This window comes from Hemiscyllium ocellatum, chromosome 2, assembly GCF_020745735.1.
Source record: "Hemiscyllium ocellatum isolate sHemOce1 chromosome 2, sHemOce1.pat.X.cur, whole genome shotgun sequence".
NCBI lineage: Eukaryota > Metazoa > Chordata > Chondrichthyes > Orectolobiformes > Hemiscylliidae > Hemiscyllium > Hemiscyllium ocellatum.
In genome coordinates, this window is record NC_083402.1 from 122,450,049 (window position 1) to 122,476,729 (window position 26,681).

General features: G+C 43.5%; 1 protein-coding gene across 3 annotated transcripts in view; it reads right to left on the reverse strand.

Moving 5' to 3' along the window:
• Positions 1–530: 530 nt before the first annotated feature.
• The window catches only part of fam189a2 (family with sequence similarity 189 member A2), a 123,907-nt gene continuing 97,756 nt past the window's right edge, over positions 531–26,681 (reverse strand). For all 3 annotated transcript variants that reach the window (XM_060839727.1, XM_060839709.1, XM_060839718.1), the window contains exons 8-11: positions 11,852–11,921; positions 7,740–7,898; positions 3,325–3,614; positions 531–1,324 (exon numbers count right to left, since the gene is read on the reverse strand). In XM_060839727.1, coding sequence (XP_060695710.1) covers positions 1,115–1,324; positions 3,325–3,614; positions 7,740–7,898; positions 11,852–11,921 — 729 coding nt within the window. In that variant the 3' untranslated portion in view covers positions 531–1,114. The remainder of the gene's footprint in view (positions 1,325–3,324; positions 3,615–7,739; positions 7,899–11,851; positions 11,922–26,681) is intronic.

Sequence of the window (26,681 nt, forward strand, 5' to 3'; positions counted from 1 at the left end):
ATACCAAGTTTCGACTAGTTGTTAATGGTTTCTAAGCAAGAGATAAATACTGGACAGAAAGTTCAGGTGAATGCTCTTGTTCAAGAATGGCAATAATGGGGATTTTTTGACGTCCACCTGAAAGGACACACAGGGCCTTAGCGTAACATATCATTCCAAAGGCGGGACCTCCAGCAGTTCAGTACTCCCTCAGTATTGCACAGGAGTGGCAGCTTAGAATTCTGTGCTCAAGTCATTGGAGCGGGATATGACCACAAAACCCAAGGACAAGATTGCTTCCCATGGTATACAACATCACACCTAGAAACAATATACTTAAGTAACAAAGTTTCAGCAGTGCCACTGGCAATTTTTCTTCATTGTTGGGCAAGATCAGACATGTGCTTCAGTGCAATTTTCAGTCACCTAGAATTTTCCAAAGTAGATTAATGAGTGCGGGAGATGTTTATATAATAGTGCGTTGTGTGACAATCTAAATAGAATAGGAATAGGTGCCTTTTTTTTTATATATAATCTATATTTTTCTCTATACATATATAACATTAAAGATTACAAACCTGTTAAATCATTTGTTAAATTTTAAACAAAACAGTACTACAAAATGCAAAGGACATGTAATTATTCAGAGCAATAAAAGATACAAAGGAAAACCATCAGTGTTAAACCTGTCATCATGCTACCTTACTGGACCTAGCAATTCCTCATTTTCTGTTTCAAATAAAGTGCCCTTTGACATGATGAGGCCTAAGGAGCAGGAACAGAAGTAGATTTTGCTTTAATGAACCTGGGCAGTTTCGAGAGTCATTGGCATTGTTCACTGACCAGGAACTTGAGATGAGGAGTCTTATACTTTCAAACACCACGACATTTTACAACATAAAGGGCAACTTTCACTATCTCCCATTGAACTAAGTGCATTTTGAGCAGTTTATCGCTGAATAAGTTACACTTGCATACTGTACTTGGTTCTCCCATATGTTAAGTATGATTCTATGTCAGTGTTTCCTCATATTGCACTCCCATCCTTAAACTAGTTCCCTCCCAGGCAATATTAGTTACTGGCATTTTGAAGCTGTGTCCTGGCTCGAATCGCACTTTGAGTAGTCCTGTATGTTTAAAGCACAGTCTCTTGCATCACACCGACCAGACTGTGAGGCCTCTCCTGATGGCTTTTGTGCTCGCTGCTTCCGTCTCCTGATTCCATCTCCGTGCTGGCAAATGTGCTCAGATCGCCGCAGCTCTGCAGATGCAGCAGTTGTGCGTGGCCCTGCGTCTGGGGTGTCTCCCTGTTTGAGATGTTGTGTTCGGAGCTGCCAATGATCGCCTGTCCAGAAAGAAAACCACAGGTAAAGCCCGGGTGGTCAAGTTGCACTCAGCAGTTACCTCTCCAGAATGAAGCAGAAGTGAGATTCCACATATTGTGTGGAACATTCCTGAGAATTACTGAGTGATGTTGTACTAAAAGAGACCAATCAGCCAAACATATCTTTCAAAAGAGTCAGTACAGGTGTCAATTAGTTCCACTCTACTCTTGGTCAATTGCGCATGGCCCTGCAATTTTGTCCCCCTTACATATTTATCTGAATTTCTTTTAAAGTTTACTGTTGAATCTGTGGAGACAGTGGTATTGTCACTGGACTAGAACTCCAGAACCCCCAGGTTAACATTCTGAGAGTACATGGGTTTGAATCCCATCGTGGTCGATGGTGAAATTTGAATTCAATAAAAATCCTGAATAAAACCTTAGTGTAATGGTGACCACGGTAAAAACCCATCTGGCTCACTAATGCCCTTTAGAAAAGGAAACTGCCATCCTGACCTGGTCTAACCTAAATGTGATCCCAAACCCACAGTAATGTGGTTGGTTCTTAGCTGCCCTCTGGGCAATTAGTGATGGGCAAGAAATGCTGGCCTAGCCAATGAACATTTTTTTTTAAATTGTGTACGTAAACTTAGTTCCTTTACTCATTACCTGAAGGCTGTGCCCTCTGGTTACTTACCCTCCTGCCCTAGAGACAAATTTCTCCTTATTACTGTTCTTAAAACCCTTCAACATTTGGAATGTGTCGATTGAATATCCCCTTAACCTTCTCGGTTCTAAGGAAAATAGCCTGGAGTTTCTCCAGTCACTCCACACACGGGAGTCTCTCACCGTTCTAATTAATTCCTTCCGCACACTTTAGGCCTTTGCAGTGTTTTTAATGTCTGGTACCCAGAACTGGGCAGATTATTCTAGATGGGGTCTAATTCAAGGCGAAAGGTCACTGCCCTGAAACATTCATTCTGTTGCTCTGAAGTTACTTTAAAAGTATGTAAAAATTCCCTCGTTCATTGTCTCCTAATTCTCAATTACTTCATCGTTTTTGAAATTCTTATCCATGTTAACAACCTGGTGCGTTACAAACCGATACCATCGATAACGCATGTATAAAGCCACAATCCCATTCGTTATCTACCTGGGGAATATCCAACAGAAGAAAAATATGTTGTACATAGAATTTCACAGGACAGACCAGGCCATTATTCTTCTCTCAGTGGTATGATGAGTCCTTTAATGTCTACTTGAGGGGCATATATGATCTCTATGTATTGTCTCGTCCAAAAGAGCACACTTCTGGCAGTGTATTGTTGCCTCAGTACTGCATTGGGAATGTCAGCTGGATTTCAGCTCCATTGTTTGGATTTATTTAACTCTCAACTTCTTGCTATTTTTCTTTTCATTTTTCTCATAATAAATGTAAGAAATAAAAGCAGGAGATGACCGTTAGCTCCTTGATCTTTCTCCGCCATTCAACAAGGTCATCACTGACTTGATGTAACCTAAAGTTCACTTTTCCTGTCTGCCCCCAAAACCTTGACTCACTTATCAATCAACAATCTGTCTCCCTCCATCTTGAATATATTCGAAGATCCACTCCCCAGTGCTTTCTCTGGAAATCAGTTCCAAAGATTTACTCCCCTTGATGGGGAAAAAAAATTCTCCTAATCTCGATCTCAAATGGGCGACACGTACATTGAAAGGATTTGAAACTAGTTCCAGGTTCATTCCCAAGAGGAAACATCCTCTCAGCATTTTCCCTGTCAAGCCACCTCTGAATCTTAAGCTTCAATAAGGTCATCTCTCATTCTTCTCAACTCCAGTGAGTACAAGTCCAACCTGCTCAACCTTCCCTCATAGGAAATTTCCCAAATCACCTGCCAACCTAATCTAATTTACAGTATGCATTGGAATCCTTCATAGCCTGATCGATCCTCTTTGATATATAGATGTAGCATCCCAAGGACAGTGAGAACCAAAACGCAGTTGCAATGATTGTCCCTTACCTGATCGAGTATGTTAGCACTTGCCACTGCCTCCTCCATGTGTTCCTCATCAGACTGCAACACTGATCGAATATTTTCCACAAGTTCCTGCACCTCCGGGGTCATAGTGCATGACGAGTGCTCCAAGAAGCTCGCAACCAGTAACTTGGTGTCTCTGTAGCTGCTGTAATCCACCAGTGACCTGGGCCTTGACCTGGGAGTTCCTGACCTGTGACCCCTGCGCAGGGTCACAACCTGCATGTCTGGCCTCTCGTCTGTTTGCGTCGCTGCTTCGCAGCTCACCACCAACTCTGAGTAAAACGGAAAAAAGTTTGTGAGAATGAGCGAGACGGTGCAAACCAAAAAGAGGGCAACGGGTATCAAAATGGATGTTGTGGGTAGGAAGGGGGAAGCCAGGAACTGAGGACAACCTAGGTTTGTTAGTGTTAACCCCATGCAAGCTGCAACCCAAATGTGACTTGGAAGGCAGGGAGAAGCAGTCACGATCTCATTGAATGGCAGAACAGACGCAGTGGGCCAAATGGCCTGTTTCAGTCCCTTTATCTAATGGCCTAAGGTGGTCATGAGGGCTCCCAATCCTCCGGAATTGCTCTGGAGTTTCCAGAAATGAAAATTTGTCACCAAGACCCAAAGACAAATGACTGGGACTAAAGAATAGCACCAGGGAATTGAAATCCAATTGATTATGAAGACTGTGACCACGTCACATTTGGTGGGGCAGGAGATGGACATTAACAGGTCAAACATCAATGTTGGGCATGGATGGGAGCAGTTGGCAACAGAAAATCAGTAGTTCAAACTTCCTGAATTACAGTTTGCAATCTTGAGAAAATAATTTATTGCTATCTGCATTTTGTGCACTTCCCACAAAGTGCAGATCTTTGAAAACATATCTCAGGTCATTTCTAGGCTGACACAAGAATTCGGAGCAATGTGTGGGCAAAGGGTACATGCTTAGGCTGTGTCTAACCCCCAGTAACGTCCAGGACAGACCTGAGGAGAGGTAAAAGATGGTCCTCTGGGAAAGGATCCATTACTTTCCAATAAAGGGCATTTGTTTCACATTGGGGGTAAGTTGAAAAGCAACCTACAAGCAACCAAAATCATCAGGCTGCCCCATCAGAGTGGTGGACTGTTCATCAGGGTTTGGACATCTGTACAAACCTCTAAACATGAGAAAGGTCATAATTATCAAGGTGAACTTGTCCCGTCAAATTAGATATTAGTCAACAATAACTTGCATTTATAGGATATTTTAGATGTCATAAAACAGCCCAAGGTGCTTCAGAGGAGCATACCTAAGTCACATAAGGAAAGATTAGGACAGATTCAGTCAAAGAGGTAGATTTTATCTTAAAGAAGTAGAGAGGTGTTTGGGGCTGGGGATGGTGAGAGGTTGGTAGTGGGGCTTGGTTTGGCAAGTTGAGAAAATGGAATGATTTCGAAACAAGGTTGAGAATTTCAAATTTGAGGCTTCACCTGTTTAGAACATAATTTATTTCGGCAGGTACAGAGACTGGGTAAACTGTACACATTCACATAGGATGTCAGTTATTTTCAATCTTCGAGAAACTGGGATAAAGTGACAATGGTAACATTGCAAACTCTCGCTACAGGGAAATTAAAGCCCTAACATGAAATGAAATGAAAATGTATTTTATTAATAAGATACGAGGAAGTAATTGCAAGGTCGCAACCTAATCTCAGGTTTCAGATAGCAGCCATAAACCTGAAAAGTATTAGTTTCCTGGATCTCAATCTCATGGGTCAGATTAGCAGCTTGCGACAATACATGACCTCAGTCTGTCTCAAAAGGGGAAAACCAGTAGCAGAAAGTGAACCAGGCTGTTTGCAATCTTCAACACGTGAACTAACCTTGCAGCCCTGTAGTTTCCCACCATCACTCAAACCATTTCCATCTTCATAACATTGCCTATCTACCTCAGTTCATCTGCTGAAACCCTCATCCGTGCCCTTGTTAATTCTCCAAATGATTTTTCCAATGCTCACCTGCGTCTCCGATCCTCATCTCCCATCCTCGATAACCTGGAGTCTACCTAACTGGTCCAATGCTGCTAGTCCTCATTAATATGCACTGTCAAAGCATAACTAAGTAATAGTGAGGGTGAGAATGTGTGATAATCCCTGTTAATGGCCCTCTCACATCTCAGTGGTGAGAGTCTTGTCTCGATGTCCAGGACCTCATTATGAACACGCAACTTTTCAGTCTTGATATCAAGATTTGATATCTTACGCAATTTTCCTGATGTTCTCACCATAGCCCACATTATTCAAGGCCTGGAAAGGTTCTTCCCTTTAAAACTTGCGAAAATCATTATTAAATCAGCTTCCGTCCTTTCAAGGAGCACATTTCTGATCATGAATCAACATCATGATACTGCAACTTCAAATGGAATTCAACATGAGGAGATTTTCTGAGCATTTAAACCCTGTAGCTAAAATATTAGTCTTTAACAATGTCCATGAGACCAAATGTACTTCTGCCCTGTCAGTGTAAATGCCACTATTTCTCTAGTCTACCTTTCACTGACAGAACTTTCATTCACTCTATCCCTGCCTCTCCACACAGGTCTAACCAACATTAATAGATAACTCCTACTAATGCAAGCATCATGTCCACTCAATGTTCTCATTCACCTCACACTCTACACTATTAACCCCTTCCTGCCTTCTGTGCTTCTGCTCATTCACTGGCACATCTCACCATCTCTCCTGCTCACGTGTTACCAGTAACTGTACTACCATCCACTTCCACCAAGTTCAATCCTGCCCTGAGTCTCATTGCTGAAAAAACCAGCTCCCATTCCCCTGCAATCCTGACCAGAGAAATCTAAATCCCTGAGCTCAGGTAAGACCAAACACCTGATTGACTAGCCAACGCAATGCAGGTACATGCAAATAAGGTAGTCATCCACCAATAGCAAGATTCTGAAATTTCCATGTAAATCTTCAAGAGAAAAGGGGAAAAAACATTTGATGTTGAGATTATGATGTTTTTTCACTCTCCATATGTTCCCGCTGTTATTCAAAAAACTCCAGGGAGAGGTGCAATCATCAGGCGGAGAGCTTTGCTTCTTTGAATCGAGTGCATGTCCAAAAGGGTGGCACAATGGCACAGTGGTTAGCACTGCTGCCTCACAGTGCCAGGGACCCAGGTTCAATTCCAGCCTTGGGTGACTGCCTGTGTGGAGTTTGCACATTCTCCCAGTGTCTGGGTCGGGTGTGCAGGTTAGGTGAATTGGCCATGCTAAATTGCCCATAGCGCTAGGTGCATTAGTCAGAGGGAAATGGGTCTGGATGGGTTATTCTTTGGAGGGTTGGTGTGGACTGGTTGGGCCAAAGGGCCTGTTTCCACACTGTGGGGAATCTAATCTATGTGAAATCACATTCTTCAATCTATATGAGCCAAATCACGATATGTGGAATCTGGCAATAACATGCCCAACATCGTAACCTGCACAAAAACAGGTCAGTATTCTCTCTCATCCATGCTGGCTTTTATGCTCCACTCAACCATCCCTCCATGCCCAATCATCTCATCCTATTCACATCTCCTTCTGTTCCTTTCTCCCTCATATCTTTATCCAGCTTCCCTTTAAATACACTATTCACCTCATTTATTTCCTACAGCAGGGAGTTCCACCTTCTCACCAGCAGTGTGTAAAGGAGTTGCTCCTGAGTTTCCTGTTGGGTTTATTAGCAATGACCTCTGCACAGATAGACTCAGTTCAGGACCTGCCCAAACTGGTAATAAGCTCCTGGTGCCTTACACTTTTAACTATTTCAAAGACCACTATCATGCCACCCTTTTTTCTTTGCTTTTCTGGAGAAAAAAGCCCAATCTTCTCAATCATTTTGGGTCTACCAATACAGTACCATTCTTGTGTTTGTGTTTGGTTCCTTCCAAAGTGCCCAGAATTGAAATGTCTAAAACTAAGGGCCATGCGTTTAAGGTGAAAGGGAGACAGTTCAAAAGGAAATATATGGGGAAAGTTTTTTTTACACAGAGTGGTAGGAGTCTGGAACATACAGCCAGGGGAGGTGGAGGCAAATACGACAGGGGTGTTCAAGGGACCTTTAGATAAGCACATGAATATGCAAGGAATGGAGGGATATGGACCAAGGTGAAAGTGAGGGCTGCAGATGCTAGAGATCATAGTCAAGATTAGAGTGGGGTGCTGGAAAAGCACAGCCGGTCAGACAGCTGGTCAGACATGAGGAGCAGGAAAGTCAATGTTTCGAGCATAAGCCCTTCAGCAAGAAGAGTCCTCACTTTCTCCTAAAATGGAGACCGGTCCTGCATGTGTAATCACACAGTACTGCATGTGTAATCTCACCAAGGTTGTACAATTTTCAAAGCACCAGCAACCCCTCTCTCACATTCCATTTGTTACCTTCTATAACTAATTCTTGAAGCAGTGGGTCGCTGTTTGATCCGCTCAGCCCTGACCTGCTCGACTTGCTGCATTCTGTCCCAGAGTGTCTGCTCCGCGGTGGGTGCACAATGCATAACTGCAGCGGGTCACTGAGAGCGCCCCCCGGAGGATGGTTCTCTGCAAAGTAACGCAAGAAATAATCACCTTCTGTAGTTATAGTGGAAACCAACCCCAGACCCAATTCTCCTTTAAGTCATAGCTTAGTCTCACCTCGAGTCAGAGGTCATGGAACCAAACCTCACGCCAGAGTCTTCAGCATAAAGTTAAACCTGACGAAGCTGCATGAGATTTTTAACCAAGATTCCTCTCTGGTGGATAGTAAAGACTCCATGGTCACTGAGCCAAAGTTTACCCCTCACCCAGTACCATTAAAGTAGATTAGTTACTAATTTATTATGAATGTATGAAATCTTATGCACACATTAGCTGTTATGTTTCCTACATTATTGTAGTAACTACACTTCTTTGTGGGCTTAAAGACACCTTGGGATGTGCCAAGAGTTTATTACTATGAAGGGCAGGACGAAGGACATTGGTTAGGCTACTGTTGGAATATTGCGTGCAATTCTGGTCTCCTTCCTATCGGAAAGATGTTGTGAAACTTGAAAGGGTTCGGAAAAGATTTACAAGGATGTTGCCAGAGTTGGAGGATCTGAGCTATAAGGAGAGGCTGAACAGGCTGGGGCTGTTTTCCCTGGAGCGTCGGAGGCTGAGGGGTGACCATATAGAGGTTTACAAAATTATGAGGAGTATGGATAGGGTAAATAGGCAAAGCCTTTTCCCTGGGGTTGGGGAGTCCAGAACTATGGGCGGCACGGTGGCACAGTGGTTAGTACTGCTGCCTCACAGCGCCAGAGACCCGGGTTCAATTCCCGCCTCAGGCGACTGACTGTGTGGAGTTTGCCCGTTCTCCCTGTGTCTGCGTGGGTGTTCTCCAGTTTCCTCCCACAGTCCAAAGATATGCAGGTTAGGTGAACTGGATATGCTAAACTGCCCGTAGTGTTAGATAAGGGGTAAATGTATGGGTGGGTTGCGCTTCGGTGGGTTGGTATGGACTTGTTGGGCCGAAGGGCCTGTTTCCACACTGTAAGTAATCTAATCTAACTAGAGGGCATAGGTTTAGGGTGAAAGGGGAAAGATATAAAAGAGACCTACGGGGCAACTTTTTCACACACAGAGGCTGGTACATTTGCAATATTTAAGAGGCATTTGGACAAGGTATATGAATAGGAAGGGTTGGAGGGATATGGTCCGGGTGCTGGCAGGTGGGACTAGATTGGGTTGGGATATCTGGTCAGCGTGGACAGGTTGGACCGAAGGGTCTGTTTCCACACTGTACGTCTCTATGACCCTATGATAACTTTATTGAGAACTGGGATGGGTGTGGGGAGGGTGATATGAGAGGGTAGATCAATCTTGGTAGACCTCATCCCACTTCCAGACAGCTGCTCAATAGCAGGACTGACAGAAACTCCGATGCTGAGCTGAGAATGATGTAACATTTAGGATGAGCATCGAACAAGAGAGAACATCATTTGAAATGGGGTAAATCATTTTTCTCAGAAATGATTGAATTATTATGTTACAGGAAGGAAGAGAAGATTGCAATAAAGATGGTACAAAGAAGATCTACAAGCAAGTTGCCGGGGAAGGAGAGGTTTTGTTATGAGGAAAGACTGAGTCATCCTGTGTTGCTTTCTTTGGACGAGAGGAACCTGAAGAGACACTTAATTGAGGCATATAGAATTAAGCGGGGGTGACATACAATGGATTAGGCAGGATCCTATTGTCCTTCACAGAAAGGTCAACAACTACGGGCCCCAGGTTCTAAGTGATTGGTAGAAGTACCAGACTGGAGTTAAGGAGAAATTCTTTCATCCAGAGGGTGGCGGTCTGGAGTTCGCTGCCTTGGTGGGTGGCAGAAATGAAAACTCCTGACACAGTTCAAAAACTTTTGGATACAAGTGGAAACCCTTGGGGCCTAATGGCCTCCTCCTCTGCTGTAATTTGTTTCACATTTCAGCAAAATAGGCCTTTGTAGCAGAATGCCATTTCAGAAGGAGAAAAAGGCCAAAAAAGGGCTTTACAAAACATTTACAAGTGTTTACAGCACTTTCAGAACAACGGTCAGTGTTTACACTGCACACCTACCTCCTCCCATCCCTACTTCGACTCTCCTCATTGCAGTAGTTTTAACGGTAGATATTTGGGGCCTTCAGCAACAGGAAGCTCATGGATCGAGCTTACCCTGATGGCACAGGCCACTAAAGCCTGGATTGAGCTGAATGTTAGAGTTGAAGAACTTAACCCTGAGTCTTTATTCAGTCAGGTGACCATAGTCTCACTCAGCAAGGGCTCACCGGTCCTCGCAGGGGGTGCTCATGTTGAAGAAAGGGGGACACTTTGGTTTCGGGCTTGGAGAATGCTTTATTATACCCATGGAGTTATGTGGACTGAAAGAGACAAAGATAAGAGGGCAGAAACAAAACAATGAATTTAAGATGCTGGAAGTATGTCAAACTGATGAAATCCAACTTGAGTTTCGTTCTTGATTGATCATGGTATTTATTGTTGTGATCCATTGTTAGTTTAGCAAGCAGGCAGCTACCTGTTCAGCAGGACTTGCAATATTAAATCCTGCAGCAGAGAGGGAGGCCATTGTGCCTATACTAACTCTTTAAAAGAGCAATCCAAATATTCCTATTCCTCTTCACTCTTTTATCATTGCACTGCTGTTTTTGTTTCCTTTTTATTAGATTAGATTCCCTACAGTGCAGAAACAGGCCCTTCAGCCCAACTAGTCCACACCAATCCTCCAAAGAGTAACCTCCCCCCAGACCAATTCCCCTACTCCCTACTAATGCACTGAACACTGTGGGCAATTTAGCATGGCTAATTTAGCTGACCTGCACATCTTTGGACTGTGGGAGGAAACTGAAGCATCCAGAGGAAACCCACGCAGACACGGAGAGAATGTGCAACCTCCACACAGACAGTCGCCAGAGGCTGGAATCGAACCTGGGTCCCTGGCACTGCAAGGCAGCAGTGCTAACCACTGAGCCACCGTGCTGCCCATTTTCCCAAGCTTCCATCCAATTCCACTTTTATACTATAGAATCTGCTTCAGATCTTTTCAGTCAGTGATCATGGCTCACTGTATGAGAAAAACTTCTCTCTGTACTCATAGCATGATGCACGTGGTTTGAGGATGAAAGAACTGAGGCTGCTAAGATGAAGGGGAGAAATATGTACCCAGCCTGTTTTGGAATACCGGGAGGTGAAAATCTCTCGGTATCTAACACTTCTATTGAGGCGGGTGTTGGGTGAGGAGAAGGTAGGAATTCGATGAACTGCTGCTAAAACCACAGAGGCAGCTAACACTTTGCCCTGTGCAACCACCAATACATCCCATCTCCAAAGCAAAGACTCTGAAGAATTACTGAATCCCTCTGTTGTTCCAGCAGGTGAATAAAGGAGGGGTTGCCAACTCTCTAGGATTGCCCTGGATTCTCCGGGAAGGAAAGCTGAACACTGCTGCAAGTAAAGACTCAGGAGGAAAATCATACAGACATTAAAAGTAAAATCTTGGAACCCTTCTGTTTAGGCTGTTTGATTGACAGTCAAGTCCAATCCAATTGGCTCACAAAGTTGCTGCTTGTTTTCCAATTGGTTGTGGTATGGCAGGGGTGTCAGAAAGACTGACTCGTCGAAGAATGCGGTGCGGAAAAGCACAGCCAGTCAGGCAGCATCCGAGGAGCAGGAGAATCGATGTTTCAAGCATAAGCTCTTTATCAAATACCGTTAAACAGCTTATGCTCAAAACATCGACTTTCCTCCTCCTCGGATACTCCCTGACCGGCTATTCTTTTCCAGCATCACACTCTTTGACTCTGATCTCCAGCATCTGTAGCCCTCACTTTCCCTCCTGACTTGTCAGACGGCCCATGAGAGGCTGGACTGGTTTATGGCAGGAGACCAGGTGAGAGAACCTCCAGGAAAGGTCCCAGCAGAGTTGGCAACCCTGGATTTGGAGAGGGGACAAAATGACATGATGTTACCGCGGCCTTTACCATCTGATGTTGCACATGCTGCTCTTTCAGATGCTCCGTCCGTGACCTCGGTGGCTTGCAAGCTGGAAACCTGACAACACAAAACCGTCAAGTTAAAACGGGTAGTGTTCCTGGCCCACTGCAATTTCAAAGAAATCTTGATAAATTCACTGGTGGTTTTCTCACGGCCACTTCACCCCTTGAGAGGGACTGAGACAGTGTCTGCTGTGGCTGAGTGGGACACACTCTTTAATCTTCAATCAGAAGCTCGGGGGTTAGAACCCCACTTCAAAGACTAGTCCAGGCTGACATTGTCAATGCGTCACCTTCTTTCAGATGATACTTTAAACTGAGCCTTTATCTGCTCTCTCAGCTGATGCATAGATACTCTCTCTCATTCCTGATGAAGGGCTTATGCTCGAAACGTCGAATTCCCTATTCCTGAGATGCTGCCTGGCCTGCTGTGCTTTGACCAGCAACACATTTTCAGCTATGATCTCCAGCATCTGCAGACCTCATTTTTTACTCATAGATACCACAGACAAACAAAGAACACCAGAAAATTTCACTTGCTGGTCAATAATTAGTTCCCAATCAACAAGGAAAACAAGCCTCATCATCATCATCATCATCACCTTGATGTTTGTGGGATCAGTTGTGTGCAAATTGGCTGCCACATTTCCTACAACAGTAACTATTCTTCAAAAGTATTTCATTAGCCGTGAGGTCCTGACAGGTGCTATAAAAATGAAAGCCGCTGGTTGTATTTGGAAGTATTGGATTCCAGCATCATCTTGATAGACTGTCTTATTATATGGACCTAGACACAAAGCTTTTCACCCAAATTTCAGCAAAGGCACAAAGGAAAGAACAAAGAAAATTTACAGGCCAGAAACAGGACCTTCGGCCCTCCAAGCCTGAACCGATCCAAATCCACTGTCTAAACCTGTCGCCCAATTCCTAACCATCTGCATCCCTCTGCTCCCCACCTAATCATGCATCTGTCCAGATGCATCTTAAATGAATCTACCATGCCTGCCTCTACTACCTTTGCTGGCAATGCGTTCCAGACACTCACCACCCTCTCTGTATAAAGTACTTGTCATGTGTATCCCCCTTAAACTTTTCACGTCTCACCTTGAAAGCGTGACCTCTCATTATTGAATCCTTTATCCTGGGAAAAAGCTTATCTCTATCTAGTGAACATCAAGTGTTCTAGAAACATCAATTGCACCAACGGGCATTTATGAGATGCATATTGTCCATTGCTGTGTGGTTTCATAAGGTCAATGCAGAGGTACTTAGTATTTAAAATAACTTATAACCTGGGGTACAAAAATTTACAGCACCTTGCAGTAAGTGTTCGTAGTTGTAGGAACTTCGACTCAGTACTGAGCTGCACCCATCGGGGAAGGTTATGACACTACTCCAGGAGATGGTCATACCCCTTAGGTTTGGGTATTCTGATTCAAGCTAATGGTCAGGGACAGGAGAGGGTGTGACTACAAGTGAGGCAGATGAAAGATCCAAGGCTAGAATGTAGGAGCCTCATCCTTTGCAATTATCCAACAGATTTGAAGATTTTTGTTTCAGTTTGTTTGGATGAGAATGAGGGCTGAGGGTGGATGTGCTAACTGACCATGGCACTGTGGTACAGGAAGAAAGAATGTCATGATAGTTAGGGGACAGTATATGGAGGGAGATTAACACTGTTCCCTTCAGCAAGGAGCACAAGTCCAGGCTGGGTTATCTGTCTGATGCCCAGTTTCAGGGTATCTCCCCTGTGCTGGAGATGAACCTGCAGTAGGAAGGGAAAGATCCCATTCATTGTGGTCCACTTTGACATTGCAGGGCAGCATGATGGCTCAATGGTTAGCACTGCTGCCTCACAGTGCCAGGGACCTGGGTTCGATTCCAGCCTTGGGCGACTGTGTGGAGTTTGCACATTTTCCCTGTGGCTTTGCTCTGGTTTCGTCCCACAATTCAAAGATGTGCAGGCTAGGTGAATTAGCTGTACAAAATTGTCCATAGTGTTTAGGTGCATTAGTCAGGGATAAATGTGGAGTAATAGGTAAAGGGAATGGGGCTGGGTGGGTTACTCTTCAGAGGGTCGGCATGGACTTGTTGGGCCAAAGGGCTTGGTTCCACACTGTAGGGATTCTATTCTCTTAATAACACAGGAAGAGGTTCTGTAGACGATGTATGAGAAATTAGGTGCCAAATTCAAAAGCAGAACCTCAAAGGTAATAACGTCTGGATAAACTAAACAAAGGGAGAGTTGCAAGGGATCAAGCTGGGCAAATGTATCAAATCGAAGGAGAGAGTCGATGTAGGAGAGCAAAATACTAATGTGGAAAATGACAATCAGGGAATGATAGGAAAGGACAAAGAGAGAAAAAAAACTAAGAATATATCAGCTGTCAAGACTAAATGCTACAAAGATAATAAGAAAACTCAAGGCTCTTTGTCTGAATATATGTGTTATTCATAAAAAGTAAATGAATTAATAGTGGACATTGACAGGAATAAATATGATCTGGATGATCTCATGGAATGATGGCTACACAATGAGAAGGACTGGATTTTCAACATTTAGGGGTATAGGAAATTCAAGAACAGGAAGCTAGGTAAAGGCAGAGAGGTAGTGCCCCCATTCAAAGATGGTATTGGTGCAATAGTTGGAGATTACGTTGGATCATGAGAAAAGGATGTAGAAACAGTTTGGGTAGAGATGAGGATTAGAAGGAGAAATACGTCACTAGTCAGAGTGATCTACAAGTCCCCAAACAATATCCATGATGCGGCAAGAAATATGCCAGAAGAAATACTGGGTGCTTGGAATAAAGGGACAGCACTAATTATGGGAGACATTAATCTCCATATAAAATGGAAAAAATCATATTCGCTACAGTACCTTTAATGACAAACAGATAAAATGTTTTCAAGATAGTTTCTTAGAGCATTACGTCTGTAACCAACCAGAAAGCAGGATACACTAGACTTGGTATTGTGTAATGTGACAGGATTAATTAATTAATTCATAGTAAAGGCACCTCTATGTCACATTTATCATAACATGATTGAATTTTATATTTAGCTTGAAAGGGAGACAAGTGAGTCTGAGAGTGAATAATGGCAACCATGTTGCCATGCCATGAAAACTGAGCCAGTTTATTTATCTATTTGAATAGATGATTGATGAATAGAGAAGCAGTGACAGAATAAGTACATTTCAACTGTGAAGAAAAAATTTCAAGAGAAAGACCCACTAATATTAGTTGGGGAAGGTAAGGAAAGCATCTAACTTAGAAGAAAATATGTATAATTGTACAAAGATGAGTGACTGGTCAGAATATAAAGAATAACAGAGAATGACTAAAACACTAGATTACCTACAGAGTGGGAACAGGCCCTTCGGCCCAACAAGTCCACACTGACCCACCGAAGCGCAACCCACCCATTCCCCTACATTTACCCCTTTTACTGAACACTACGGGCAATTTAGCATGGCCAATTCACCTGACCTGCACAGCTTTGGACTGTGGGAGGAAACCGGAGCACCCAGAGGAAACCCACGCAGACACGGGGAGAATGTGTAAACTCCACACAGTCAGTCGCCTAAGTCGGGAATTGAACCCGGGTCTCTGGCGCTGTGAGGCAGCAGTGTTAACCACTGTGCCACCATGCCGCCCACTGCCACCGTGCCGCCCACTAATCAAGGAAAATAAATTAAGTGCTCAAGGAAATCAGCTAGAAATGTAAAAAGAAATAGCAAGAGTTTCTATAGGTTTATAAAAAAGGAAGTCAGCTAAGTATTAGTCCTCTGGACAGTGAGAATGGAGAGTTAATAATAGAAAATAAAGAAATGGATACAATGAATAAATATTTTGCTTCTTCACTATAGAAGATACAAAAACATGCTGGTAATACCTTTAAACCTGGAGATTGAAGAAAACAAAAAGAGAACTTTGGTGAATTAATAGTCCCTAAGTGAGAGGTACTGAGCAAACTGGTGAAGCATCAAGATAATAAATCTCCATGATTAGCTTAATCCTAGGGTGTTAAAAGCTGGGTCTAATCAGGTAATGCATTGGTGTTAACTTTCCAAAATTTGTTAGATTCTCAAAGGTTCCATGATACTGGAAAATAGCAAATATGGCAGAAAACAGAGTATGCATAAATTGGTATTTTTCAAATTGGCAGGATGCAATGTGTGGGGTCCTATAGGAGACTGTACTGGATCCCCACTTTTTCACAATGTATATCAATAACTTAGATGAGGGTATTGAAGGTTTGGTGGCTAAATTTATAGATGACACAAATGTAGTAAAAGTGCACGTTGGGAAGATGACCTAACAATGATGCAGACCAACATATCTCACAGATGGAATACAATGTGTGTAAATGTGAAGTCGTTCACTTTAGGAGGAAGAATGAAAATAAATCGAGTATTACTTAAATGGAAAACAGCTGCAGGGATCTGGATGTTTTAGTATGTGAGTTGTAAGAAGTTAGTATGCAGTTATTGCAAACGATTCAGAAGAATGATGAAGTAATACTCCTTTATTACAAGAGGAATTGAACATAAAACATCAGAATGTGATGCTTCAGGGCAGTGACGAGACCAAATCTTAAATCTGGTATTGTGTGTGATGTTTAACTTTGTACACCCCAGTCCAACACCAGCATCTCCAAATCGCATCTTAAATCCTGTGTGCTGTTTTGGTCTCCTTCCTTTAGGAAGAATGTAAATGATTTTGAACAATACAAGGAGCTTTATTGGACTAATAGCCACAATAAATGGATTATTTTATGAGGCGAGGTTGAACAGTCTGCTTTTCACTGGACTTGAGAAGAGAGAGGGGTGATTTGACGGAGGTTTGTAAGTTCCTGAAGTCTTGACAAGATGGACATGGAAAGATGTTTCCTCTTCTGGGTGAGTCCAGAACTGAGCAAACAGGAAGGGGGCAGGCAGTGTTTTGATATTAGGGGACGCTATTTTAGGCCAGAGATCAGGTGATTTTCTTTTTCTTGCAGAAGGATGTGCATCTTTGAAAACACTGCAGGGTCATTGTGGAGTCATTAAATATTTTAAAGACAGAAGTAGATAGTGGATTGACTGTGATTTAAAGTGGATCAGGCTAAGTACAAATTATTTTTGTTCATACAGACCAATTTCCATGGCTGTAGTGGAAAGAGCAGAGGGGATTAACTGTATAAGTTTTTAAAAAGAGTCCAGCATGGGCAATTATTGGGTTAAATGGCTTCTGTGCACAGTATAAGATACTAAAACAGAACAAATCAAATTAGTTTCAAGATTACTGCTGTTTTTAATGTTAGTGGCTGCAGTGGAAAAATATTTTGCATTTAGATGGCACCTTTCATACAGGAGTGTTACCAAGCAAGACTTACAATGAGCTACATGGGAGGGCAGTCAACAATTGTTTGATCAAATAAGTAGGTTCAAAGAAATGTCATTGTGGATGAAAGAGCGGAGAGGAGGGTTAAGGGTTAAATTTAGGGCTTGGGTAATTGAGGATATGGCTAGTGATGGAAAGGGAAATATCACCCAAGTCAGAATGACCCTAGTTGTCTCAAAAAAAAAGGTGCTTTAATTGAGCGAAGGTATCAGGAAAATATACATTCCTGAGGAGAAGGAGGTGGCCGTGTGCTTGGGTGGATTAGCCATGGGACATTGCAGGGTTACAGTGATAGGGTAAGTGGATTGCTCTTTGGAGGTCAGTGTGGACTCAATGGACCAAATGGCCTGCTTCCACACTATAGGGATTCTATGATAAGTTAAGGAAAGCATCAAACCTAAAGAAAAAGCATAGATAAGTGCAAAGATGAGTGATACTGACCAGATGACTGGTCAGAATATAAAGCATAACACAGAATGGCTGAAACACTAATCAGGGAAAATAAATTAATGCATGCAAGGAAATTAGCTAGAAATATAAAAAGAGATAGCAAGAGGTTCTATAAAAAAAGGAAACAGGAAGACCTAGATTTAAGTGCAATCTGCCACAGAGCTTTTATGTGATGATTGAACAGGCTGATTATAAAAAAGATACATCCCTGGGGATTACACAGGCTGAGCCTCATATTGGATGAGATAGAATAGTGATGTGCCTCACATTTTTAATAGTAGTAGTCCTGATCCTTTTGCTATTGACATGTCTATTTTTTAGATCTGAAAGACCATAAGACATAGGAGCAGAAATTAGGCCATTCAGCCCATCGAGTCTGCTCCGCCATCCAATCATGGCTGATAAGTTTCTCAACTCTATTCTCCCCGTGACCCTTGATATTCAAGAACCTATCCATCTCAGTCTTAACTTTACTCATTGACCTGGCCTCCACAGCCTTCTATGAATTCAATGAATTCTCTGACTCAAGGACGGTCAGTCACATGCATGTAATTGTTTCAACTGCACCAGGTTACTACTTGTAAAGATTGCTCAGAGTTTCCTGTTGTTCACATCTAATTGTTTTCAATTTCTCAGAAATTGCGGTCTGGAAAAAGAGATCGCCTCATTCAGCAAGTGCGTTATGGTGACTGAAATATCCAACCCAGCTAGATAGCACCACCTGCCATATTGCAATTGGTATTTGAAAAGCCTTCCTACTTGAATTAGCAACACTAGCTGGATGTGATCCTGAAGGTTTCCTCACTAGTTTAGACAGCCCGTTCCACTTCCCGCTATTCCTGTACCACAGCGCTAACCCTGTCCACACTCACACCCTAAATTCCCACCCCCACTTCCCATTGCCCCTCCCTCTCTCCATTCTTCCTCCCTAACCATCCCACCCATTCCCCAATTCCTGCTTTCCACTTCCCCCTCCCTAGCTCACTTATCTCACATCCCCCCCTTCCATTTTATGTTCTCTTTTCCCTTCCCTTCCCTTCTCCCTCTTTCCCCACTCCCCATTTATTCCTCAGGATTATAGGCTAGCTATGCAGTGCCATGGGAAATTGACCAGTAAAATGAGTAAAGGATTAAAAGCAATATGGAGAAAAAGACCCTTAATGCTGACCAGATTTCCTAAACTAATCTAGTCCCATTTGCCAGAATTTGGGCCCATATCCTTCTAAAATCTTCTTATTCATATACCTATCCAGATGACTTTTAAATGTTGTAATTGTACCAGCCTCCACCACAAACTTGAAAAGGTTCAGAAAAGATTTACAAGGATGTTGCTAGGGATGGAGGATTTGAGCTATAGGGAGAGGCTGAATAGGCTGGATATGTTTTCCTTGGAGCGTCGGAGGCTAAGGGGTCACCTTATAGAGGTTTCTAAAATTATGAGGGGCATGGATATGGTAAACAGACAAAGTCTTTTCCTTGGGGTCGGGGAGTCCAGAATTAGCGGGCGTAGGTTTAGGGTGAGAGGGGAAAAATATAAAAGGGACCTAAGGGACAACTTTTTCACACAGAGTGTGGTGTGTGTATGGAATGAGCTACCAGAGGAAGTGGTGGAGGCTGGTACAACTGCAACATTTAAAAGGCATCAGGATGGGTATATGAATAGGAAGGGTTTGGAGGGATATGGGCTAGGTGCTGGCAGGTGGGATTAGACTGGGTTGGGATATCTGGTCGGCATGGACGAGTTGGACCAAAAGGTCTGTTTCTGCGTTGTACATCTCTATGATTTCCCTTGGCAGCTTATTCCATATATGCACCACCCTCTGCATGAAAAAGTTGCCCCTTAGGTCCTCTTTAAATCTTTCCCCTCTCACCATAAATCTATACCCTCTAGTTTTCGACTCCCCTAACCTGGGGAAAGGATTTTGGCCATTCATCCTATCCATGCCACTCATGATTTGATTAACTTTTATAAGGTCACCCCTCAGCCTCTGACATATCTGCTATCACTGTCAGGGGTCAGTGAAGGCACAGAGAGGATGGCTTGCTTCTCCATGTTGATCAGCGAGTCGTGATTCCCGACACCAAGGCAGGAAGTGCGTGTGTGGCCTTGACTAATTCTGCAGCCAAGAGCACGCATTTCCTTCTGAGGGACTTTAATAAATTAACAAAGAAAAGAAAACTCTAGCTCAGCGGAAAATAACAGCGCAAAGGAAGACAGAACGTCACAAAGAAATAATTTTTGAAATGCGGTCACTGTTGTAATAGAAGAAACACAAGCAGCCAATTTACACAGCAAACTACCACAGAAAGCAATGAAACAATGCCAGATTTTTCCTTTAGTGAATAACGATAAATATTGGGCAAGACATCAAGGACAGATCCCCTGCTCTTCAGTGAATTAATGGCAGTGGGAAGTTTGTTTTTAATAGAGCAAAACTACCAGCTAAGTTCCTCAGTTTAACATATCGTTTGAAAACCTGCAGTGCCCAACAGTGCAGTACTCTCTCCGTAATGCAGAGGATTTACCCGCCTAGATTACTGATCTCAAGTGTCTGGAGGTTTGACTGACTCAGAAGTGAGTGTGCAGCTACTGAAGATGTCACAACTGACCCAAGTTTGACCTGTTTAATCAGGATGGCCTCAGTTTTGATTCTTGATGTATTCTGAGCTTTGTGATTCCACAGTGATGGTGATAATGGCAATGGTGCCGTTTGAAAGGCTAACACCGTGGGCGGCACGGTGGCACAGTGAGCGGTACGGTGGCACAGTTGGGTGGCACAGTGGCACAGTTGGACAGCACGGTGGCACAGTGGTTAGCACTGCTGCCTGGCGCCGACTGTGTGGAGTTTGCACGTTCTCCCCGTGTCTGCGTGGATTTCCTCCGGCTGCTCCAGTTTCCTCCCACAATCTAAAAGATGTGCAGGTCAGGTGAATTGGCCGTGCTAAATTGCCTGTAGTGTTAGGTAAGGGGTAAATGTAGGGGTATGGGTGGGTTGCGCTTCGGCGGGTCGGTGTGGACTTGTTGGGCCGAAGGGCCTGTTTCCACACTGTAAGTAATCTAATCTAATCTGACCTGAATGGGCACAATGGGCCAAACTGCCACAGATCTATAGCCGCCCATCCACACGCCTCAGCATCCTCTTGCTCTGGAGAAAGAGAGAGCAGAAAGAAATGGGGCAGGATTCCCACTGCTGACCGCTACCCTGTGTGACCTATCATCAGTCACAGATAATGTAGAAGAGTGAGTTGGAAGGGACGATGAGATGCTACCAAGAAAAAACTTTTCACGTCAGAAACAGTTAACAAGGAGATATACAGGATCACAGAAGGCTAATGTCCTCTCAGGACTTCAAAGAAAAGAACTTATAAGACCGCACCTAACCAACAGCTTGCATTTATGTAGCACCTTTAACATAGTCGCAAGGTGCTACAGAGGAGAAATGAGACTGAGCTGTAAAAATTGGGATAAGGACAGGGGGATATGGGGATAAGATTACTGGATTAGTAATTCTGAGAGCGAGGTTAAAAGCCCTGGGTACCAATACACTTCAAGAGAAGTACGTCTGCCCTCCTTCACTGGTCTGGTCTGATTTCACGTATGTAGCAAACCACTCCATTCACAGCCGTTAAGGACGGGCAGGGAGTATTTGAATGTTTCTGTACTGGGGCCAGTATAGCAAGCCCAGTGCACAGGAGAGTGAGCCCTGGTGGGGAAAGCCCAGTTCGGAGCATCCCAATTGGGCCCATGGCTTAAGAAAGGACTGTAATGTTTGACTTCTTAAACTTCATTTTTCTACTTTTAAACTAAGAACACTGTAATGCTGAACTTTTTGCCTTTTTTTAATTTTTTACTTTTTTTCTACTTTTGTAAGGAAGATTTTGTACCTAAGTACTTTGTATCTAAAATGCGTGGCGTGTCATTGTACACTTTTCACTGTACTCTTGGACCCCTACTAGAGTACACGTGACAATAAAATCTAAATCTATGAGCAAAAAGGCAGAAACTTTAGACAGAAAGAAGTATTTGATGGGAGGCAGCTGGTTTGCTTCCTTCCAACTCCACCTATGCCCTTAACTCTTTCCCTTTCTTACCCTTCATAACTACATATTCCACAGAATCAGAAAGCTTTCAATTTAGATTAGATTAGATTCCCTACAGTATGGAAACAGGCCCTTCGGCCCAACAAATCCACACAGATCCTCCGAAGAGTAACCCTCAACCCCCCCCACACACACACACCCATTCCCCTCCTCCCTACTAATGCACCTATCATTATGGGGAATTTAGCATGTCCAATTCACCTGACCTGCACATCTTTGGACTGTGGGAGGAAACCGGAGCACCCGGAGGAAACCCACCAGACACGGGGAGAATGTGCAAACTCCACACAGACATTCTGCCCGAGGCTGGAATCAAACCTGGGTCCCTGGTGCTGCAAGGCAGCAGTGCTAACCACTGAGCCACCGTGCTGCCCTATTTGTACAAAGTGGAAAAGTAAAGTGGGTGACACATAGCATATAGGCCAAATCCCGTCTCCCTCATATCAAACTTCACCGGCAACCATTCAATGGAGAAATCTATAATCTTATAACACACACCGAGCATGTTAGGATGGACAATGCCTGGCTTTTGGAGGAAGGAAGTGTTCAGGAATAAGTCAATCCTCCCACATTGTTGGACTGAACAGATTACAATGTAGATGTTGCTTCCAAAGCAGGGGAAGACACTTAAACACAAGCTCAGCGCCCGGGTCACTGCCACATAACAGCTTGAAACAGTAATTGGAAAGAGAAGTAAAGCTAAGAAGTGGGAGCAGATGGGAGCCGCACGGTTATTCAAACCCAGCCTCAATTCCACAAAGAATGTTGCAGTCTCCCGGAATGTCATCATTTTGAGAAGGGAGAACAAAAGCACAGAAAATTATTTAAATGAAGAAAAACCACAGAAAGGGCTCAGAGGTGCATTGTACATGAAACACAAAGGGACTGGGGTGGTACCTTGTACATGAAACAAAAGGTTAATGCACAGATAATGAGGAAGGCCACTGGAATGTTGGTCCTTATTTCATGCGGGTTGGAATACAAGAGTAGAGAATTCTTACCTGCGACTGTACAAAGTGCAGTTGAGACTACATCCGGAGTACTGTGTGCAGTTTTGGTCAACTTATCTAAGGAAATTTACCATTTATTGGAGATATTTCAGTGAAGGTTGATTTGGATGATCCCTGCTATGGAGAGACTGTCTTATGAGCAAAGGTTAAACAGGTTGGGACGTTACTCATTGGGGTTTGGAAGAATGAGAGATAATCCACCTGAAATATAGAGGATTCTTAAGGGGCTTGACACAGTAAATTCTGAGAAGTTTTTTCTCCTCATGGAGGAGTCTAGGACCAGAGACGAGGAGGAAATTCTTCTCTTAAAGTGTAGAGAATCTTTGGAACTATTTGTCACAGACAGATGTGGGGGCAGAGACCTTATAAATAGTTAAGACTGAGATAGATAAATTCTTGATCAGTGGGGGAACTCAAGGGCTATGGTGAAAATGCAGCAAAGTGGATTTGAGGCATGTTGGATCAGGCTTGATGAGGGGCTGAAGGGCCTACCTACATACATCTTATGGTCTTATCATATTGAATGGAAGGGCAGGCTCGAAGGGCCGAGTGGCCTACTCCTTCTTTGTAATATCAAAGCGCAGCAGTGAGTGTATGCACAGCCAGATTCCACAGATGGTAATGTGATAAACACCACAGTACTCACCCAGGACCAGGAGCTGATTGTCTGCATTCAAACCAGTCCTAAAGCATCCAATTCAAACATCCAGGGGAGTGGTGGATGGATGGTGATTGCAGTTATAAATCAGGTCCAGCTCCACCAGATGGAGCATGAATCCAGGCCAATGCAATACTGAAGGAATACTGCACTCTCAGGGGTGACACCTTTCACATGAGATGTTAATCCTCTCTGATGGATGTAAAAGATCCCACAGCCACAATTTCAACAAAGAACAGTGCACGAGTTTTCCTTAGTCAGCATTTATCCCTCTACCCCACATCACAAAAACACTAGGTCGCCTGGGGTCACTGACACACTGCGCTGTGTGGGAGTTTACCATGCAAAACCTGCCCAGTGTGTTTCCCTAAATCACTGTGACTACACTTCAACAGATCCTGAGTTTGCAAATGTAACCATTTTTTAAAATTACTATGATAGGCTGCATCCAAATTAGAGGGGGGGGGGTTGTTGAGCATTCCAGAATGTTGTGAGATTAGGTGTGAGGATTTCATGGTATTGGCAAAGTATAGTCCTGCAACTGATCAAAATTCTCATTCTGGCTTTCAAATCGCCCCATTGGGTCCGTGTGGTGCAGTGGTAGTGTCCTGCCTCTGAGCCAGGAGGCCTGGGTTCAAGAACCACATGTTCATGTGTAATAACATCTCTGAACAGACTGATTAGAAAATCTCTCTAATTCCTCCAAGACGTCACCTATTCCTATCGCTTTAACTCTACTAGCCCTATCTGCACTTTTTTTTTTAAGATTAGATTCCCTGCAGTGTGGAAACAGGTCTTTTGGCCCAAACAGTCCATACCCACACCCAGACCCATTTCCCTCTGACCTAACATTATGGGACAATTCAGCATGGCCAATTAGCAGGTGGGGAGAATGTGCAAACTCCACACAGAGAGTCACCTGAGGCTGGAATTGAACCTGGGACCCTGGTGCTGTGAGGCAGCAGTGCTAACCACTGAGCCACCCCGCCCGCCCTCTCTAACTCTGGCTTCCTCAGCAAATCCCAATTTCCATCACTCCACAACTGACAGCCATGCTTTCACATGGCAGTGCCCGAATATGGATTTCTCCTTCTACGCCTTCCCACCTATCTCTCTTCTCCTCCTTGAAGCCTACATCTTTGACCAAATCTTTGGTCACAACGTTCTAATATCTCCCTATGTGGCTCAATGACAAATTCAGGTGGATAACACCTCCTGTGAAACACACTCTGACAGTGTGCCACATTAAAGATGTTAAACAAATGCAATCTGCTGTTCTAAGATTGGGTGATCTACAATGGGAATGGGTCTGATTAGAAGTTATCTTCATTTCCTTCATGTATTCTTATTAAAGCCGACAGCTGTTAAATGGGTTTTGTTCTACACAACAAAATTGATCAAAATACGTAGCCCTATTCATTTGTGAGGAAGCTAGTTCTGTTAAGGACAATCATTCCAATTAAAGCGCCGTCTTATAACCACATAATCCATCTCTGTCTCTCTCCAGTGCAAATAACATATTGTGCAGCTGGTTGGTGGAATTCAGCCAATGTAAACATTAAAATCTAAATACTTCCACTAATAGAAAACTATCCGAGTATCATCACAGTAAGTCAGTGTGTATTTCCGTTGAAATTTCTCTTGAATTATCCCGGAATAATCCTGTGACCCCCCCCTTTTTGTCAACAATTGCCCTACAAATAGCAAATGGAAAAAAAAATCTTCCATTTCCATCTGATCAGCAAGTTGAAGAAGTCTTTCTGAAAGGGATTTCTGACTTAAGCATGGAGTAGGAGAAAGTGAGGACTGCAGGTGCTGGAGATCAAGAGTCAAGTGTGTGTTGCTGGAAAAGCACAGCAGGTCAGGCAGCATCCGAGGAGCAGGAGAATCAATGTTTCGGGCATGACTCCTTCATCAGGAGAGTACAATATTCTTAACAGACGATAGGACAAAAATATGATTATTTAAAGCTGTAAAACAGAATATTGGGGGCTTTCTTCTTTATAAATGGATTCGGATTTGTCATTGGCTATTTGTTGATCATCTGTAATTACATTCCAGAAGGTGGTAGTGAGCTGCCTTCTTGAACCACTGCAATCCATCTAGCATGGAGGTATTCATGTTGGTAAAATTCTTAGCCTCAGACTGGTTTTTGTTTAGCCACATTATTTATCTGGCTGGTCCAGTTGAGTTTCTGGTCAATAGTAACCCCAGATTTGAGAACAGGGGTTACAGCAATGGTAATGCCATTGAACGTCAAGGTGTGATGATTCAATTCTCTCATTGTCAATCTCTTGTTCCATTTGGATATGGACTACTTCAGTATCTGAGGAGTTGCTCATGGTGCTGAACATTGTGCAATCATCAGCGAACATCCCACTTCTGACCTTATGGTGGAGGGAAAGTCATTGATGAAGCAGTTGAAGATGTTTGGGCCTAGGACACCACCAAGTGTAACTCTTGCGGAGATGTCCTGGATCTGAGATGACTGACAAAAAACAACCACAACCATCTTCCCCTAAGCTTGGCTAAAAGCTGACATGTACAACGAGAGAGCCTTAGGAGGAAGCCAAGGTGGGTCATTCACTTACACTGAACTGAAGCTTGTTACATATACCACAGCCATATCATTTGCTCTGCTGGGATCTCCCATTATTGAGGATGGGGATATTTGTGGAATCTTCTCCTCTTCCAATGAGTTGTATATCTAATTGTCACCCTAATTCACAACACAATGTGACAGGACTGAACAGCTTGGATCTGATCTGCTGGTTCTGGTTACGCTGGGCCATGTCTATTGATTGTTGCTTATACTGTTTGTTGTACAAACAGTCACTTATAGTTTAACCAGGTTGTCATTTCATTTTGAGGTATACCTGGTGCTGTTCCTGGCATGCTCTCTTGCACAGTTCGTTGAACCAGGGTTGGCCTTGGCTTGATGCTATCAAGATTCTATTAGTGACGGACATTGAAGAGCCCACCCAGAGTACACATTGTGCTTTTGCCACCCTCAGCGCATCCTATAAGTGGTGTTTCACATGGAGGAGCCCTGTTTCATCAGTGGTGAGAGGAGGGTGAGGGGAATGTTGTAGAGTCAGCTAGAGATTTCATTCCTGATGAAGGGCTTATGCCCGAAACGTCGAATTTCCTATTCCTTGGATGCTGCCTAACCTGCTGTGCTTTAACCAGCAACACATTTTCAACTAGAGATT